The 19,104-nt window shown below is 43.7% G+C and overlaps 1 protein-coding gene across 1 annotated transcript in view; it reads left to right on the top strand.

Annotated features, from left to right (window-relative positions):
- The window catches only part of dnah7 (dynein, axonemal, heavy chain 7), a 269,206-nt gene that overhangs the window by 148,506 nt on the left and 101,596 nt on the right, over positions 1-19,104 (top strand). Inside the window, exons 43-46 of the mRNA XM_059966905.1 lie at positions 362-708; positions 814-994; positions 8,149-8,334; positions 10,555-10,718. Coding sequence (XP_059822888.1) covers positions 362-708; positions 814-994; positions 8,149-8,334; positions 10,555-10,718 — 878 coding nt within the window. The remainder of the gene's footprint in view (positions 1-361; positions 709-813; positions 995-8,148; positions 8,335-10,554; positions 10,719-19,104) is intronic.

The raw sequence follows: 19,104 nt of genomic DNA, 5'->3' as shown, positions 1-19,104 counted from the left end.
CCTTGTCTCGCCAGGTTTCTCATCAGTTCACCTTTGTTAAAACATGGAAAAAGTTGTGTAATGCACATCACGCAACTGATTATATAAACTGTTGCATCTTATTGTTGAGGTAATCTTTCCCAGATCATGCAGTCACGTGGAATCATAACATCTTGTGCCACAGAATGAATTTGTTTAGTCTATTGAATCAATCCTAGTGGCTTGAGCAACTAGGAAAATAACGTATGATTAATATGAAGCAGAAATGACATTTCCCAGATCATAGGTAAAGGAGCACTGAGTCAAAATGAGAACACACTGAAAGTCTGTAATTGAGTATTTAAGCTGTTGTGATACCACAATGAATTTTCCTTTTTTGTAGGATATTACTGTGATGAAATCTATGAAGAGCCCACCAGCTGGTGTAAAACTGGTTATGGAGGCAGTTTGTATTTTGAAAGGAATAAAGCCAGACAGAATTCCAGATCCTACTGGGTCAGGTAAAAAGATTGAAGATTTCTGGGGCCCGGCCAAAAAGGTACTAGGTGACATGAAGTTTTTGCAATCTCTCCATGAATACGACAAGGACAATATTCTTCCAGCATACATAAACGTTATTAGGAATAAATACATAACAAATCCAGAATTTGTTCCAGAAAAGATTCGTAATGCATCCACTGCAGCTGAGGGTCTTTGCAAATGGGTCATTGCAATCGACTCTTACGATAAGTAAGTCCATATAATTGGATTATAGAACATTGAAATCTTCTTGAATTCACCAGCTTCAGTTTTACATTTGTATGAGATGGATTTTTTTTTCTCCATTTTAATCAGAGTAGCTAAAGTTGTGGCTCCCAAGAAAGCAAAGCTAGCTTTGGCTGAAGGTGAATTGAAAATAGCAATGGATGGGCTAAGAAAAAAGCAAGCTGCACTTAAAGAAGTGCAAGACAAGCTTGAAAAATTGCAGGAACAATTGGAAACAAATAAACAAAAGAAAACAGATCTGGAAAATCAGGTAAATTATATTAGATTTATAGAGAAAAAATAAAATGTATCATTAAGTAAGTGTATGTCATACATACATTGCATTGAAGATATTATCCATCAAACTAAGTACGACACCATATTCAAATGAATCAAGGAAAAAAGTAGGACTTTGGTTCCTTGCCTAGTGCCTGAAATGTATTAGATAGAATTACACTGAAAAACATCACAGAAACAGATTATTTAAATGAATTGTTTTTATTTCAGCATTTCCTATTTAGTTCTCATATATAATTCACCTCTAACCTGTCCTTAAATGTTCATTGTTTCAGGTTAATTTACTCTACCTGTTGCATTCCATAGCCTCAGACCATCATTATAAATATGTTTATCTTCTCATCTTAAATCTCCTACATTTAAAGTTCCATTAATCTACCCATTATTTTAGACTATTTTTCTTTTGAGCCTCCAATTTTCATGTCTTTTTTTGGTCTTTGTCCCTTCACTCAACACAGCATCAGATTAAATATGTATTGTAACTTTTCTTCCACAAACTGCAAAATATACCTATCACCTGCTACATTTTCCCATCCTCACCACATTCTGCTTTCTCTGTAAGATGTCTCTCCCCTCCACAGGCTTCTCTCCACTGTCTTCTCCTTCCATGCCTCTCCCCCATCCCACATCCGCCTCCCGTCTGCCCCTTGCCCTATTCCACCCCGTCTCCCCATTTCCCTCCCTTCTCCGCTCTCCATTACCCCCGCTCTATGTTTACCCCCGGCTCTCCGTTTACCCCTGCTCTCCAGTACCCACTTCTCCAATACAACCCTCTAACCCTCTCCCCAATCCCCCTCTCACCATTAGACACCATCCTCCATCCCCCCCCTCCCCATTAGTCCCCATCCTCCATCCTCCCTCCTCCATTCTCACCCCTCCATCATCCCCCCCACACCCTCCCTCCATCACCCCCTCTAACCCCATCACCCTTTTGGAAATCCTGAACTAGCATTTCTAAGTCTCTTGGCACTTCTGACCTTTGGATCCCGAAAATACCCAGAATCCTTGATATCCCACATTGTACCTAACCCCACATTGACCTGCACTGTATTCCATCTGCCTACTCTACCAACCTGTCTAAGCTTTTCTTGTTATCTCTTCAATAATTCTAATAGTGCTGACTTTGCCTGTTTCTTTTTCACATTCTTCTCAGTATCCCAAAATTTAATCTCCAACAATGGAGTGTAAAATCTTACCAGCCGCTGAGGTCAGGCTAACTTGCCTGTAATTTCCTGTCTTTTGCCTCATTTCCTCCTTATACTGGTGTGTCATATTCATAATTTTTCAGTCCTCTGATACTCTCCGAGTCCAGTGATCTTGAAAGGTCATTACTGATGCCTCCGCAGTTTTTTTTTCAGTTCAGAACTTTTGGGTATGGGCCATCTGGTCCAGGTGATTTATCCATCTTAAAGCTCCCACCAGTGCCTCCTCTTTACTTGTGGCCTGTTATGATCCCAGCCCCCTCCTTTGTGAGAATCGCTAGAGCACCCGTTGGGGTGGGGGGGGGGGGGTCAGTAGACCCAGGAAGTGAGAGAGAGAGAGAGAGAAACGTGAAAAATTGCACGTCCCACCAGGGATACAGAATAAGATGCCAGCATCTATTGTCTCATGGAGACCACGGGAAAAGCCCTCGGGCAAGGTGGGCTGGTTGAGAGAGAGATTGCATCATCCAAACCTGATTGACACCTGCGACACCGTGAGGAAGTATAAAGGAGAGTCTCAGGGGGACAGCCCCTCAGATGCACCCAGAAGACACGAGAGAGCGATCCCGCAGCAGCGGGATGCCATTCTGAAGGAAGCCACGTGTGTTAGGTTCCAGGATTGGAATTAGTGGCTGGAATCACAGGAAACCGCTTTTAACTAACATCGGGGAGAGGAAGCCAACGCTTCCCCGATTTCACGGAAGATTCATCAAGACTCGGCAAGTTCTTTCTCTTCTCCCCCAATCTCTCTCCCTCAGTCACCCCACGCAAAACGCAGCGATTTTCAAAGGGCTAAGGCCCGCAGACTTTCAGAGCGACTTTTATATTTCCAACGGACAATCTATTAACCCCTAGACACCAGCAGAGCTCACTTCTTAATGATGATTATTAATATACCCGTGCTTTAGATTGACTGTTGACAATGTGCCCTATCTGAATGTATGTATTAACCCTACTTTTGTGTCCCTTTACGAATAAAACGTTTGAAAATAGTGACAACAGACTTCACCAGACCTCTCTATCTTTGCTGGTAAGTTATCCAGTTACGGGATACGTAACAACTTGGGTTTCTCGTCTTGGGATTTGACACCAAATTGGGAGGCCAGTGAATCGGGCTTGTAGTCCAAAAACTTGAATCTGGTTACGCGGGTAGCCAGACGGGAAACCAGCAAAGATGGACGTGGGGGAATTTATGGAAAACCCGACGGTGGGGGCGCTAGAGGTGGCCACCAAATCAGACTTGTTAAATTTAGCCAAGGGGTTGAACCTCACAGAAGTGAGGTTGTCCATGAAAAAGCGGGAGGTACGAAGGGCCATAACCCAGTATTACATTGGGAAGAATGTGTTTGCAGCTGAGGTATTGGGAGATATCCCTGAAGAGATACCATCAAGTGGGACGGTTCAGTTAGAGGTGGAGAAATTGAAGTTGGAACGGGAAATTAAGCTAAAAGAGCTGGAAGCGCCTGAGAGAGAGAGAGAAAGGCAAAGTAGCATGAAATTTACCTAAAGAAACTAGAAGCAGCTGAGAAAGAGAGGGAACGGGCAGAGAAAGAGAAGGAACGGGCCGAGAAAGAGAAACAGAGGCAACATGACCGGGAAATTGAGAAGATGAAGAACGAACGAAGAGATCAAGGGTTAGACCAAGCAGAGCGGTTTAATGTTAGTAGGGAGTTGAGATTGGTGCCCCCGTTCGAGGAGACAGATGTCGATAGCTATTTCTTGCTTTTTGAAAAGGTGGCAGTAAATCAGAAGTGGCCAAAAGAGCAGTGGGTGGCGTTGTTACAAAGTGTGTTAAAGGGGAAGGCCCAATGAGCATATGCGGCTTTGTCCCTGGGAGAGGGAGAAACGGAGAATTATGATGAGGTAAAAAAGGTAATTCTCCGGACTTACGAATTGGTACCTGAGGCCTATAGACAAAAGTCTAGAAATTTAAGAAAAGGGTGGAATCAAACGTATACGGAGCTAGCCCATGAGAAGGGGGTGCTCTTGGACCGTTGGTGCACCGCGGAAAGAGTGGGCGAGGATTATGGGCGTCTCAGGGAGTTGTTTTTGATTGAGGAATTTAAAAGTTGTGTTCCGGAGGCGATCCGGGTGTATTTGAATGAGAAGCCGGATAAGTCCATTTCAGAATTTGCCAGGTTGGCGGACGAATATGCCCTAACCCACAAGACAAAGACTCCCTCGAATAAAGGTCCCCAGAGAGACCGTGGGAACGATAGAGAAAGTCCAACGAGTGAGGCAGAGGTTCCACCGGGAGCTAGCGGTAAGGTTGAGGGGGAAAGGCAAGACGGCCAGAGGGCTCCAGGTTTGACCTGTTTTAATTGTGGAAAGGAGGGGCACATTGCATCTCGATGCTTTGCTCCGAGGAAGGAGATAGGAAGAGGGAAAACCACAGTCCCTATCGGGTGTGCCGTGGTAATCAGCAGATCGACCAGAGAGCCGAGGGTAGACAGAGTACGAGAGGGCTCTGGGAGTTGTCTGTCACACGGAACCGCGTCTGTGACGGAGGGAGACACCCCAGTTTCCGTACGAATCTGGAGGGATACGGGCTCTGAATTATCCCTGGTTAGCCGTAAGGTACTAGAATTTGGTCAGGAAACGGGCATGGTAAAGGTGGAAGGAATAAATAAACGGATAGAAATGGTGCCCTTATATAAGGTCATTCTGGATTGTGAGCTGGTGTATGGATCAATTGAAATAGGGGTGCCCTCAGAATTCCCGAGAGATGACGTGGACATCCTGCTGCGAAATGACTTAGCAGGGGGTAAGGTTTGGTCAGCCATGCTGCCGACCGGAGAGTGTGGTGGCCCTGCCCCTAGCGCCCAAGGACCATCTCGCCGGCGCGGTCACTCGCAGCCTGTCGAGAGAGGCAGCTGAGAACGAGAGCAGTTTAAATCTGGCCAGTTTTGATTTGGCCGAGACGTCTTTGCCGACCTTGTGCCATGAGGGTTTCGAGGGTGGTAAGACGAAGAGTAGTAAAGTGAAAGGGGGTAAGGGAGAGGAGGTAGATCTGCCCTTAGCGAAGAGAAAGGTCCTAGAGGTAGGAAATAAAGATGAGAAACAGATAAAGCTGTTGAAAGGTCCAGAGCTGGACACGGATGATCTGTCTGGTTTGGCAGAATTGTTTGAAGAACTTGAGAGTTCTAAAGGTGTTCCTGATAATGAGAGGAGGGCAGTCCTAGATGGAAAGGGTACCCTTGCCTCGAAGGAGTCTGCTGAAAAGACCGAGGAGGTTGTTTCAGCTCGCAGGGTTGCGCCTTCCCCGGGTGGGAGCTGCCCAGAGAGTAACTGGGAGGATCGGGGGAGGTTAGAATTTGAAAAAGGTACGGGTGTTGAAAGCCTGGAAGAGGCCAATGTCCTGTTTGAGTGTGTCCGAGATGGGGATGCCCGAGGGGCTGAACCTAGTAACGGAGCTCAGAAGAAGTCTGAGGTATCTGACCCAGTGGAACAGGACAGTGGCCGTCCTTGTGGGTCAGATGGACTCGGTTCAGTGGAAAAAGGGTTAACCTTGGTAACCGGGGAAAGTGTGAGTTCCCCAGCGTCTGTACTCGAAGGAGTGTTCAAAGTTAATGCAGAATTTAAGAATGGGGGGGTGAGGATTGTTGGCGAAGGAAACGAAAAGTCTGCAGTTTCCAAATCGAAGGAAGAAATCTTAAACCTGGCAGATTGCTCACAGAATGAGCCGGGGAATTGCGGGGCCCCCCACTCTATTGTTATGCCAGGATGGGGTGTGAAGAGGCCGCCTTCAACAGGCTACTTGAGTGAAGAGTTCGGATCAAACACCAATAGCCTGAAGGGGACTGATAAAAGGGCCACCTGGGTAAAATCAAAGAGTTGGGTGGAAATGGTCTAAGTCTGGGGCCTGGTGTTGCTAAAATTACCCCGATGAGCGGGGTGGATGGGAGTTCATCACGCAAAACTACTCAAGTTCCCCACGGGGGGGGGGGGGGCTCGCTGGAAAAGAGGAGACGGTTAATGGAGATGCCGTTGTTAGACAGCCAGGCAGGTTGAACAGGTTTGCGCCAAAGCCTGTGAATAATAAAGACAGTCCTTTGGAGACCTGCCGGTTAAGTTAAATGACTGAAACGATTAGTATTCGCGTAAACTTTTGTAAACGCATCTAAGCTAAGGTCACACCTCCTTAGTTTTGTTGCTTAGAAAAAAAATTAAATAGGTGGTTATTGAATTGAAGTCTGATGTACGGTTCGCAATGTTAAGATATGAAAGAAAGGGACACTGTAATCATTAACTATTTAGATACTGACTTGAATGTATAACGGTAGTATTTTGTGAAAAGAAAATCTTGTGTATTGTGTTAGATCCAAAACTCCTGCAAGACGGTGGACCACTCCATTTTAACCGCTGGTAAAACGTCTTTTTAAGAGGGGAGGTGTTATGATCCCAGCCCCCTCCTTTGTGAGAATCGCTAGAGCACCCGTTGGTGGGGGGGGGGTGGGTCAGTAGACCCAGGAAGTGAGAGAGAGAGAGAAACGTGAAAAATTGCACATCCCACCAGGGATACAGAATAAGATGCCAGCAACTATTGTCTCATGGAGACCACGTGAAAAGCCCTCGGGCAAGGTGGGCTGGTAGAGAGAGAGATTGCATCATCCCAACCTGACTGACTCCTGCGACCCCGTGAGGAAGTATAAAGGAGAGTCTCAGGGGGACAGCCCCCTCAGACGCACCAAGAAGACACGAGAGAGTGATCCCGCAGTAGCGGGATGCCATTCTGAAGGAAGCCACGTGCGTAAGATTCCAGGATTGGAATTTGTGGCTGGAATCACAGGAAACCGCTTTTAACTAACATCGGGGAGAGGGAACCAACGCTTCCCCGATTTCACGGAAGATTCATCAAGACTCGGCAAGTTCTTTCTCTTCTCCCCCAATCTCTCTCTCTCGGTCGCCCCACGCAAAACCCAGCGATTTTCAAAGGGCTGAGGCCTGCAGACTTTCAGAGTGACTTTTATATTTCCAACGGACAATCTATTAACCCCTAGACACCAGCAGAGCTCACTTCTTAATGATGATTATTACTGTACCCGCGCTTTAGATTGAGTGTTGACAATGTGCACTATCTGAATGTATGTATTAACCCTACTTTTGTGTCCCTTTACGAATAAAACGTTTGAAAATAGTGACAACAGACTTCAACAGACCTCTCTATCTTTGCTGGTAAGTTATTCAGTTACGGGATACGTAACAGGCCAAAAACACTCATGCTTCATGCTGACTCTTTTGAATTGTTCATGTTCCAAGATGAAGGCTAACACAAAGTAGTTATTTACCTTTCCCATTACTACTTCTCCAGAGTCATTTTAAGCAGTCTAATGTCCACTCTAGACTCTCTACAAAAAAAGCTTCTGCAATTTTCTTTTATGCTATTGGCTGGTTTCCCCATATTTCATCTTCTGTATAGCTTTTTTAGTTGTTCTCAGTCGGTTTATAAAGGTTTCCCAATAATTTGTGCTATATCGTATTCCTTCTCTTTTGCTTTTATGTTGTCCTTGTCTTCCCTTGACAACCATGGTCTGCTTGTTCTCTTTTGGGGAGCTACTTCTTCTTGGGGTTAAACTCCTTCTATATCTCTCAAATTACTCCTATAAGATTCTGTCATTGCTGATCGACCATCTTCCCTGCTTCCAATCAACTCTGGTCAGCTTCTCCCTCTCACCTTGTAATTACCGTTACTCAACTTTATTACTGTTGCATCAGATTTGGCTTTTCTCTCTCATATTGCAGAGTACAGTGATTTTTATTTCATTGATACTTCTAACTCAAAAACATTTTGTAAATGATACTTTTGTAAATGACATTTTTGTTGCAGAAGAGAACATCATTGTTACCCCATTAGGACTGATAGATTAACAGGTGACCATTATCAACTTTTGCTGACTTGTGACAATAATGGTACCTTACCTTCCAGGTTGATTTGTGCAGTAAAAAACTGCACCGTGCTGATCAGCTCATTGGTGGACTTGGTGGTGAGAAAACACGCTGGAATCAGACAGCCAAAAATCTAGGACAACAATACATTAACCTGACTGGTGATATCCTGATTTCGTCAGGAGTTGTGGCATATCTTGGGGCCTTTACATCGACCTATAGACAGGTAATCTAAAATAAAGTAATAAATTTCAATTTGCTCAAACCTGTAAATTTCCACCTATCTTTCAGTGCAATGTATACTTCTTATACTTCCTTGTATTTTATATAAAATTCTGTTATGTCTAATTGATTCAACAATTATAAAATGTAACATTTAAAACATGTTTCAATTTGAATATTAGTGTTTTATTTTCAGTATTAGTTTTAATGTAAGGTAGAGAATTTCATGAAAAGATTTGCCAGAGTTAACATTATGTATTTAGATGTTCATATAGTGACACACAGATGTACCTGGGTGCCAGAATTCCGAAACCTGTTGTAATGCTTTTATCAGAAAACAATTACCAAATCATCCCTAATGATCTAGAGTTAATTACTTAACCCTGCTAAAATGTAAAGCTATGCATCATTAATCCACTAATAATACTTCAGGAACAGGATGTCATACACAGCAGGAACCATTTTAGTCCATTATAATAGTTGGGAAAATGTGACACTTGAACCTAAAATCTGTATGTAACAGAGACACATTGGGCTAGGTGATTAATCTGTTAACAAAAGGTCTATTACAGAGCTAGGCCTCTGTATTGTCCTCTGCAAATGGATCCTCGATTATAGTCTGTGCTGATAGGAAGTAACAGCTCCATGTCACTGACAATCAACATTAGCACACCACAGGGTGTGTGCCAAACCCACTGCTCTGCTCTGTCTACACCCATGACTGCATGGCTAGGCATAGCTCAAATACCATCTATAAATTTGCTGATGATACAGCCATTGTTGGCAGAATTTCAGATGATGACGGAAGGGCATAAGGAGTTAAATATACCAGGTAGTTGAGTGGTGTAGCAGCAACAACCTTGCACTCAATGTCAGGAAGACGAAGGAGCTAATTGCAGACTTCATAAAGGGTAAGATGAGTGAACACAAATCAATCCTCATAGAAGGATCAGAAATGGAGCGAGTGAACAATTTCAGTTTCCTGGGTGTCAGTATCTCTGAGGACCAAACCTGGGTGCAACACTTTGATGAAGCTACAGAGAAGGCAAGACGGTGGCTACATTTAATTAGGAGTTTGAGGAGATTTGGTTTGTCAACTAAAACACTCAAAAGATTCTACAAATGTGGAGAGCATTCTGACTGGCTGCATCATTGTCTGATACGGGGGAGCTACTGCACAAGTTCAAAGTAAGTTGCAGATACTTGTAACATCAGTTTGCTCCATCATGGGTACTACCCTCCATAGTATGAACACCATGCTCACTACCTCACTACATTTTTATTCTTTTTTTTTGCACTACTTATTTTAACTTAACTATTTAATAGACAGATACATACCTACTGTAATTCATTTTCCACTCTGTATTTATTTATCGTGTATTGCATGGTACTGCTGCTGTAAAGTTTGCAAATTTCATGACATATGCGGGTGATATTAAACCTGATTCTGATTCTGATTATTTAAATAATGTTGATGTGGGTACAGTTTTAAAAATTTTAAGTGTTTCAGTTTTAAGAGTTGTAGGCTGGCTTTGAACACAGAGTAGAAACAGCTCAATTATTGTCCTTCTAGCTTTGTTTATGGGCCTGGTGTTAGGAATATGAAAATTGTATACTTTTTTTTAAACTAGGTTTTTTACAGATCTGACCACAACCATAGGTAAACAAATTTCTATAGAACACTTAATTTAACAATCCAGTTGTAATAGTCTGATTGTAACATCATAAGATCATCTGAAATAAGTATACATTTATTCACATTGGCTTCTCAGTTGGCTTGTTCATTGATTACCCTTTCATTTCACTAAACAGTTTACAATGCATTATAAATTACTCCTTTCATAACTGCAGAAGTATTTTATTGGCTTTTATAAATATGTTACGGTTATTAATTTTGGAACATTCTGTACAGCTACTTATCTTGCAATAGTTAGTTCAAATTTGAAGACTACTGTCCTGTTTCTTTCATGTGAACTGGTAGCAAGAGGTGAAACTTTGCTCTCCATTGTTTTGAATCATAGATGTGCTATTAAAGAATCCCTCAGTTGTTGCTTCTAAAATAAATATATTTGTCAGACAATCTCAGTAATTTAGCTTACTTTAAAGCAAAACAGATTTTATTTCCAATCTATTTTTCATTATCTAAAGTACAGACAAACTATTACATCATTACTACTTGTCTGCACATAGTCCTTAACTAATCAATTTGCCTATTATTTTGTAGTGGCAAGCAGAAAAATGGGTTGAGAAGTGCAAAGATATGCTCATCCCATGTTCCGATGATTTGTCTCTGACAACAACTCTGGGCGACCCTGTAAAAATTCGAGCCTGGAATATTGCTGGATTACCTTCTGATAACTTTTCCATTGATAATGCCATTATCATATCGTGAGTATTTATGATCAATATTAATGTTTTCTATCATTTACCAATGGATTTTATTAATGTGATTGACAGATTCTAGAATTTGGATTTCAAACTGCCCATCGAGCTCTGACAAGTTAATTGTGATAGGTAAACATACACAGAATATAAACACAATGCAAATTATCTTTATGCCTTAGCAGCATAGGATGCTGGGGGTCGCTGATGAAGGTTGATGCCTTCCTGTGATATCACCTTTTGAAGATGTCCTTAATCGTGGGAAGACATTTACCTTGATGCATTTGGCTGAGTCAGCTATTCTCAATAGCCTCTTACATTGCTGTGCTTTGGAATTCTGTACCAGGCTGTAATACAGCCAGACAGAATGCTTGTTATTGTACATCTGTAGAAGCTTGTCAAAGCATAATATGATTAGGAACAGTCAGCATGGCTTTGTCAAAGGCAAATCGTGCCTAATGAGCCTGACTGAATTTTTTGAGGATGTGACTAAACACATTGATGAAGGTAGAGCAGTAGATGTAGTGTATATAGATTTCAGCAAGGCATTTGATAAGGTACCCCATGCAAGGCTTATTGAGAAAGTAAGGAGGCATGGGATCCAAGGGCACATTCTTTTGCAGATCCAGAACTAGCTTGCCCACAGAAGGCAAAGAGTGGTTGTAGACGGGTCGTATTCTGCATGGAGATTGGTGACCAATGGTGTGCTTCAGGGATCTGTTCTGGGACCCTTACTCTTTGTGATCTTTATAAATGACCTGGATGAGGAAGTGGAGGGACGGGTTAGTAAATTTTCTGATGACGCAAAGGTTGTGGGGGTGTTGTGGATAAGTGTGGAGGGCTGTCAGAGGTTACATCGGTACATTGTTAGGATGCAAAACTGGGCTGAGAAGTGGCAGATGGAGTTCAGCCCAGATAACTGTGAAGTGGTTCATTTTGGTAGATCAAATATGATTTCAGAATATAATATTAATGGTAAGACTCTTGGCAGTGTGGAGGATCAGAGGGATCTTGGGGTTCGAGTCCATAGGACACTCAAAGCAGCTGGGTAGGTTGACGCTGTGGTTAAGAAGGCGTATGGTGTATTGGCCTTCATCAATTGTGGGATTTAGTTTAAGAGCCGAAAGGAAATGTTGCAGCTATATAGGACCCTGATCAGACCCCACTTGGAGTGCTCAGTTCTGGTTGCCTCACTACAGGAAGGATGTGGAAACCATAGAAAGGGTGCAGAGGAGATTTAGAAGTATGTTGCCTGGATTGGGGAGCATGCTTTATGAGAATAGGTTAAGTGAACTCAGCCTTTTCTCCTTACAGCAACAGTGGATGAGAAGTGACCTGATAGAGGTGTATAAGATAATGAGAGGCATTGATCGTGTGGATAGTCAGAGGCTTTTCCCCAGGGCTGAAATGGCTAGCATGAGAGGGCACAGGTTTAAGGTGCTTGGAAGTAGGTACAGAGGAGACGTCAAGGTTAAGTTTTTTACTCAGAGAGTGGTGAGTGCGCGGAATGGGCTGCCAGCAACGGTGGTGGAGGCAGATACAATAGAGTCTTTTAAGAGACTCCTGGATAGGTACATGGAGCTTAGAAAAATAGAGGGCTATCAGAAATCCTAAGTAATTTCTAATGTAAGAACATGTTTGGCACAGCTTTTGGGGCTGAAGGGCCTGTATTGTGTTGTAGGTTTTCTATGTTCCTATGTTTAAGATAGGCCAGTTGGTGGCATAATGGCATCAGCGCCAGACTTCGGAATGAAGACTCCCGAGTTCGAATCTAGCTGGCTCCAAAAACCTGGAGAGGGATGGGCTCCACCAGGTTTCAGATGCCCAAGACACGCTGTACGATGAGCAATCACCCAAAAAGATCGGTGCAAAAAACTTGTCACGATGGCGCCCCCGATGACTCCACCAGGAGTGAAGGGCACACTCACACACATGTTTAAGATGACATGCTAATCTGCACAAACTCCTGAGAAAGTAGAGACTATGGCGCGCCCTCTTCATGATTGCATTTATTTGCTGGGCCCGGGATAGTATTCCAAGATATTGACACACAGGATCATGAAGCTGCTCATCCTGCCCACTGGATATTTTCAATGAGGAAAGCTGTCTTCTTTCTGAAATCAAGAATCAGTTATTCAGTTTCTTGGTTTTGCTGATGTTGAGTGTAAGTTTATTGTTATGACACAACTCAACCAGATGACCTATCTCACACCATTTTAAAGAAGGCACAGCAGCATCTCTATTTCCTTAGAAGTTTGTGCAGATTTGGCAGGTCATCTAAAACTTTGACGATCTTCTAAGCAAGAAGGCTGTGAGTGGAACGGCTAAGGATTTTCGGAAACAAGGCATTTTAATACTTGGGGTAAAGAGAGGCAAGACTGCGCAGGTGCGTGACGTCAGCCAGTAGAGTGGGAAAAGTTTAAAAAGAAGGCAGCCATATGCAGCAGGCAGCACAGTGAGAGGCAGCAGAGTGATAGGGCTTTGGCTCAACGGGCTTAGGCGGTAACGGGATGAGGCGAGGAAAGGAGGTATGTGTGTGAGGCCAATGTTCTGTGCTCAGTGTCAGATGTAGGAAGTCCTGGAGTCTCCCAGCCTCCCAGTGTGTCGAGCTGCAGCTCTTAAGGGACCGCTTTAGGGAACTGAAGATGCAGGTCGATGACCTTCGTGTGGTCAGGGAGAGCAAAGAGATGATAGAAAGGAGTTATAGGCAGGTGGTCATACCGGGGCCACGAGAGACAGACAACTGGGTCACAGTCTGGAGGGGGAAGGGGAAGAGTCAGTACTAGAGAGGACCCCTGTGGCTGTACTCCTTGACAATAAGTACTCGGGTTTGAGTACTATTGGGGGGCGGGGAACAGCCTACCTGGGAGAAGCAACAGTGGTCGCACCTCTGGCACAGAGTCCGGCCCTGTGGCTCAGAAGGGTAGGGAAAGGAAGAGGAAGGCAGTAGTGATTGGGGACTCTATAGTTAGGGGGTCAGACAAGCGATTCTGTGGACGCAGGAAAGAAACTCGGATGGTAGTTTGCCTCCCAGTTGCCAGGATCCAAGATATTTCAGATGGTGTCCAAGATATCCTGCAGTGGGAGGGAGAAAAGCCAGAGGTCGTGGTACATATGGGTACCAATGACATAGGTAGGAAAAGGGAAGAGATCCTGAAAAAAGACAACAGGGAGTTAGGAAAGCAGTTGAGAAGCAGGACCACAAAGGTAGTAATCTCGGGATTACTGCCTGTGCCACGCAACAATGAGTATAAGAATAGAGTGAGGTGGAGGATAAATGCATGGCTGAGGGATTGGAACAGGGGGCAGGGATTCAGATTTCTGGATCATTAGGACCTCTTTTGGGGCAGGTGTGACCTGTACAAAAAGGATGGGTTGCATTTGAATCCCAGCGGGACCAATATCCTGGTGGGGAGGTTTGCTAAGGCTACTGGGGAGAGTTTAAACTAGAATTGTTGGGGGGTGGGAACCGAACTGAAGAGACTGGAGAAGAGGAGGTTAGCTCACAAATAGAGAAAGCTTGGAGACAGTGTGAGAGGGAGGATAGTCAGGTGAGAGGGAAGGGACACACTCAGACGGACGGCTTGAGATGTGTCTATTTTAACACAAGGAGTGTTGTCAACAAAGCGGATGAGCTTAGAGTGTGGATCAGTACTTGGAGATGTGATGTGGTGGCCATGACAGAGACTTGGATGGCTCAGGGACAGGATTGGTTACTTCAAGTGCCGGGTTTTAGAGATTTTAATTTCCCAAATATTGATTGGCATCTCCCCAGAGCAAAGGGTTTAGATGGGGTGGAGTTTGTTAGGTGTGTTTAGGAAGGTTTCTTGACACAATTTGTAGATAAGCCTGCAAGAGGAGAGACTGTACTTGATTTGGTATTGGGAACTGAACCAGTACAGGTGTCAGATCTCTCAGTGGGAGAGCATTTTGGAGATAGTGATCATAATTCTATTTCCTTTACAACAGCATTGGAGAGAGATAGGCACAGACACGTTAGATAAGCATTTAATTGGAGTAAGGGGAATTATGAGGCTATCAGGCAGGAAATTAGAAGCTTAAATTGGGAACAGATGTTCTCAGGGAAAAGTACGGAAGAAATGTGACAAATGTTCAGAGGATGTTTGTGTGGAGGTCTGCACAGGTATGTTCCAATGAGACAGGGAAGTTACGGTAGGATACAGGAACCGTGGTATCCAAAGGCTGTAGTAAATCTAGTCAAGAAGAAAAGAAAAGCTTACGAAAGGTTCAGAGAGCTAGGTAATGTTAGAGGTCTAGAAGATCTAACAGGAAGGAAGGAAGAGCTAACAGGAAGGAGCTTAAGAAGGAAATTAGAAGAGCCTGAAGGGGCCTTGAGAAGGCCTTGGTGGGCAGAATTAAGGAAAACCCCAAGGCATTCTACAAGTATGTGAAAAGCAAGAGGATAAGACGTGAAAGAATAGGAACTATCAAATGTGACAGTGGGAAAGTGTGTATGGAACCGGAGGGAATAACAGAGGTACTTAATGAATACTTTGCTTCTTGGTGATTGTAGTGATGACTTACAGCGGACTAAAAAGCTTGAGCATGTAGATATTAAGAAAGAGGATGTGCTGGAGCTTTTGGAAAGCATCAAGTTGGATAAGTCACTGGGACTGGATGAGATGTACCCCTGGCTACTGTGGGGGGGCAAGGGAGGAGATTGCCTGAACCTCTGACGATGATCTTTGCATCATCAAGGGGGATGGGAGAGGTTCCAGAGGATTTGAGGGTTGCAGATGTTGTTCTGTTATTCAAGAAAGGGAGTAGAGATAGCCCAGGAAATTATAGACCAGTGAGTCTTACCTCAGTGGTTGGTAAGTTGATGGAGAAGATCCTGAGACGCAGGACTTATGAACATCTGGAGATAAATAACATGATTAAGAATAGCCAGCATAGCTTTGTCAAGGGCAGGTCGTGCCTTACGAGTCTGATTGAATTTTTTGAGGATTTGGCTAAACACATTGATGAAGGAAGAGCGGTAGATGTAGTGTATATGGATTTCAGCAAGGCATTTGATAAGGTACCCCATGCAAGGCTTATTGTGAAAGTATGGAGGCATGGGATCCAAGGGGACATTGCTTTGTGGATCCAGAACTGGCTTGCCCACAGAAGGCAAAGAGTGGTTGTAGACAGGTCATATTCTGTGTAAAATTGGTGACCAGTGGGGTGCCTCAGGGATCTGTTCTGGGACCCTTACTCTGTGTGATCTTTATAAATGACCTGGATGAGGAAGTGGAGGGATGGGTTAGTAAACCTGCTGATGACACAAAGGTTGGAGGTGTTGTGGATAGTGTGGAGGGCTGTCAGAGGTTACAGTGGGACATTGATTGGATGCAAAACTGGGCTGAGAAGTGGCCGATGGGGTTCAACCCAGATAAGTGTGAAGTGGTTCATTTTGGTAGGTCAAAGATGATGGCAGAATATAGTATTAATGGTAAGACTTTTGGCAGTGTGGAGGATCAGAGGGATCTTGGGGTCTGAGTCCATAGGACGCTCAAAGCAGCTGGGCAGATTGACTCTGTGGTTAAGAAGGCATACGGTGTATTGGCCTTCATGAATCATGGAATTGAATTTAGGAGCCAAGAGGAAATGTTGGAGCTATATAGGACCCTGGTCAGAACCCACTTGGAGCACCGTGCTTGGTTCTGGTTGCCTCACTACAGGAAGGATGTGGAAACCATAGAAAGGGTGCAGAGGAGATTTAGAAGGATGTTGCCTGGATTGCAGAGCATACCTTATGAAAATAGGTTGAGTGAACTAAGCCTTTTCTCTTTGGAGCGACAGAGGATGAGAGGTGACCTGATAGAGATGATGAGTGGCATTGATTATGTGGATAGACAGAGGCTTTTTCCTAGGGCTGAAATGGCTGCCACAACAGGGCACAGGTTTAAGGTGCTCGGGAGTAGGTAGAGAGGAGATGTCAGGGGTAAGTTTTTTACGTAGAGACTGGTAACTGCATGGAATGGGCTGCCAGCAGCAGTGGTGGAGGCACATACAATAGGGTCTTCTAAGTGACTTTTGGATAGGTACTTGGAGCTTAGAAAAATAGAGGACTATGAATAACCCTAGTAATTTCAAAGGTAGGGTCATGTCCGGCACAACTTTGTGGGCTGAAGGGCCTGTATTGTGCTGTAGGTTTTCTATGTTTCTATAGATGCTCAGTGCAGATTACCCTGACTGGTTGCACCATAGCATGGTATAGAAATACCAATGCACAAGAATGGAAAAACCCACAAAAACGGTGGATGGAGCCCAGTTAATCACAGGAAAAGCATTGAGCATATCTACAAGGAATGCTGCCACAAGAAAAGGAATCCCAACAGTCATGGCATGCTCACTTCTTGCTACTGCCATTGAGAAGGAGTTACAGGAGCCTTAGGTCCCACACCACCAGGTTCAGGAACAGTTATTACCCTTCATCCGTCAGGCTCCTGAACCAGCGTGGATAACTTCACTCATCTCAACACTGAACTGATTCCACAATGTATGGACTCACTTTCAAGGACTCTACAACTCGTGTTCTCAGTGTTATTTATTTATTTATCTATTTGTTTTGAATTTGCACAGTTTGTATTCTTTTGATCATTGGTTGTGTGTAGTTTTTCATTGATTTTATAATATTTCTTTGTTATACTGTGGCTGCCTGTAAGAAAATGAATCTATCGGTACTATATGGTGATATAATACATATTTTCACACTAAATTTACTTTGAACTTTTGTACATCACCTGTGTTGATGGTTAGTGACGAGGTGGTGGTGTTTCTGATTTGCACTGATTGTAGTCTTCAAGTGAGGAAGTCAAGGATGAAAATCCAGAGGAAATTATAGAGATCAAAGTTTTGGAGTTTAATGATACATTTTCAGCAGATGATGGTGTTAAAAGCTGAGCTGTAGTCAATGAACAATGGTCTGATGTACATGATCTAGTTGCCTAGGTGGTCCAGAGCACAGTGAAGAGCCAGTGAGAAAGCTTCATATAGACCTATTCTGTAATAGGTGAATTGACTGGGTCCAAGTCTTTACAGAAGTAGTTGCTTTAAGTCATAACCAGATTCTTGAAACACTTCATTGTGATAGGTGCAAGTACAGCCAGGCTTGGCACAATTGTTGCCATCTTTAAACTGGTGGAAACGTCAGACATCAGAAGTAAGGGTTTGAAGGTGTCCTTGATCATTCCAGCCAGTTGTCAGCATGGGTTTTTAGCATTCAACCACATATGCCATTGGCCTGACGTTTTATGAGGTCTGACCCTCCCCAAGGATGTTCTGATATCAGCCTGCTGAGACCTCAGGGTTGACAGGTGCTGTGAGGACTCATGCAAATGTGTCACTTTTTTCTAATCAAAATATGCGTAAAAGACAATAAGCTCATGAGGAATGAAGCTTGATGCCATTTATCTGTTTGTTTACACTGTGTTGGAGGCAATAGCATGTAAACCTCACTGCAGCTGTTGACCATCTTTTTGTGACTCCAACATTGTTGAGAATCGTCTCTTTGCTCTCACAATAGTCTTCCCAAGGTCATTCTAGACTTTGGGAATGTCTCTGGATCACCAGTCTTGAATGTTGAGGTCAGTCCACTGCAGTCAACAAATCTGCTGGTTCATTGAGGACTTCTGCTTTGGAAAGATTCAAGATGTTTTTGTGGATACACTCTTCCATGCAGGTCTTGATGAAGTTGGTGGTTAGTGTAGCTTATTGGAACTTATCCTTATGGAAGCGTGATCTGCTTTAATCAGATTGGCCTGGTGATTCCTTCACATTTCTGCTCAGATACTTATAACCACAGAGAGAGTGTTGACATTTGCCAATGTAACTTAAAATGCAATTTGTAACTTCGGTAATGTTTGAAGTGGTGGGGAAGTTCATGGAAAAGCAGGAAAACTCAGTAGAAAATGGGCTTGAAGGCACACAGGTAAGAGTGGGAGTATGGAGTGACTGAGTTGAATCCTTTCAGCGTGTCCATAATGAAGAAAATTGAATTCTTCAAGGAGTACTGATGAGTTGTAACTATTAACAGTGGAACTTAGCGTGGGGCCAGTACAGGGAATTTCTTTGTGTTCACCTGATAGAGAATCTCACCTGGTCCCTCAACACCAGCTTCATAGCAAAGAAAGCCCAGCAGTGTCTTTACTTCCTGTGAAGGTTGAGGAAAGTCCATCTCCCACCCCCCATCCTCACCACATTCTACAGGGGCTGTATTGAGAGCATCCTGAGCAGCTGCATCACTGCCTGGTTCGAAAATTGCACCATCTCGGATCACAAGAGCCTGCAGCGGATAGTGAGGTCAGCTGAGAAGATCATCGGGGTCTCTCTTCCGCCATTACAGACATTAACACTACATGTTGCATCCGCAAAGCAGCATTATGAA

Source organism: Hypanus sabinus, chromosome 4, assembly GCF_030144855.1.
Source record: "Hypanus sabinus isolate sHypSab1 chromosome 4, sHypSab1.hap1, whole genome shotgun sequence".
NCBI classification, from domain to species: domain Eukaryota; kingdom Metazoa; phylum Chordata; class Chondrichthyes; order Myliobatiformes; family Dasyatidae; genus Hypanus; species Hypanus sabinus.
The sequence above is the reverse complement of the archived record's forward strand: the minus strand, read 5'-3'. Positions and strand labels throughout refer to the sequence as shown.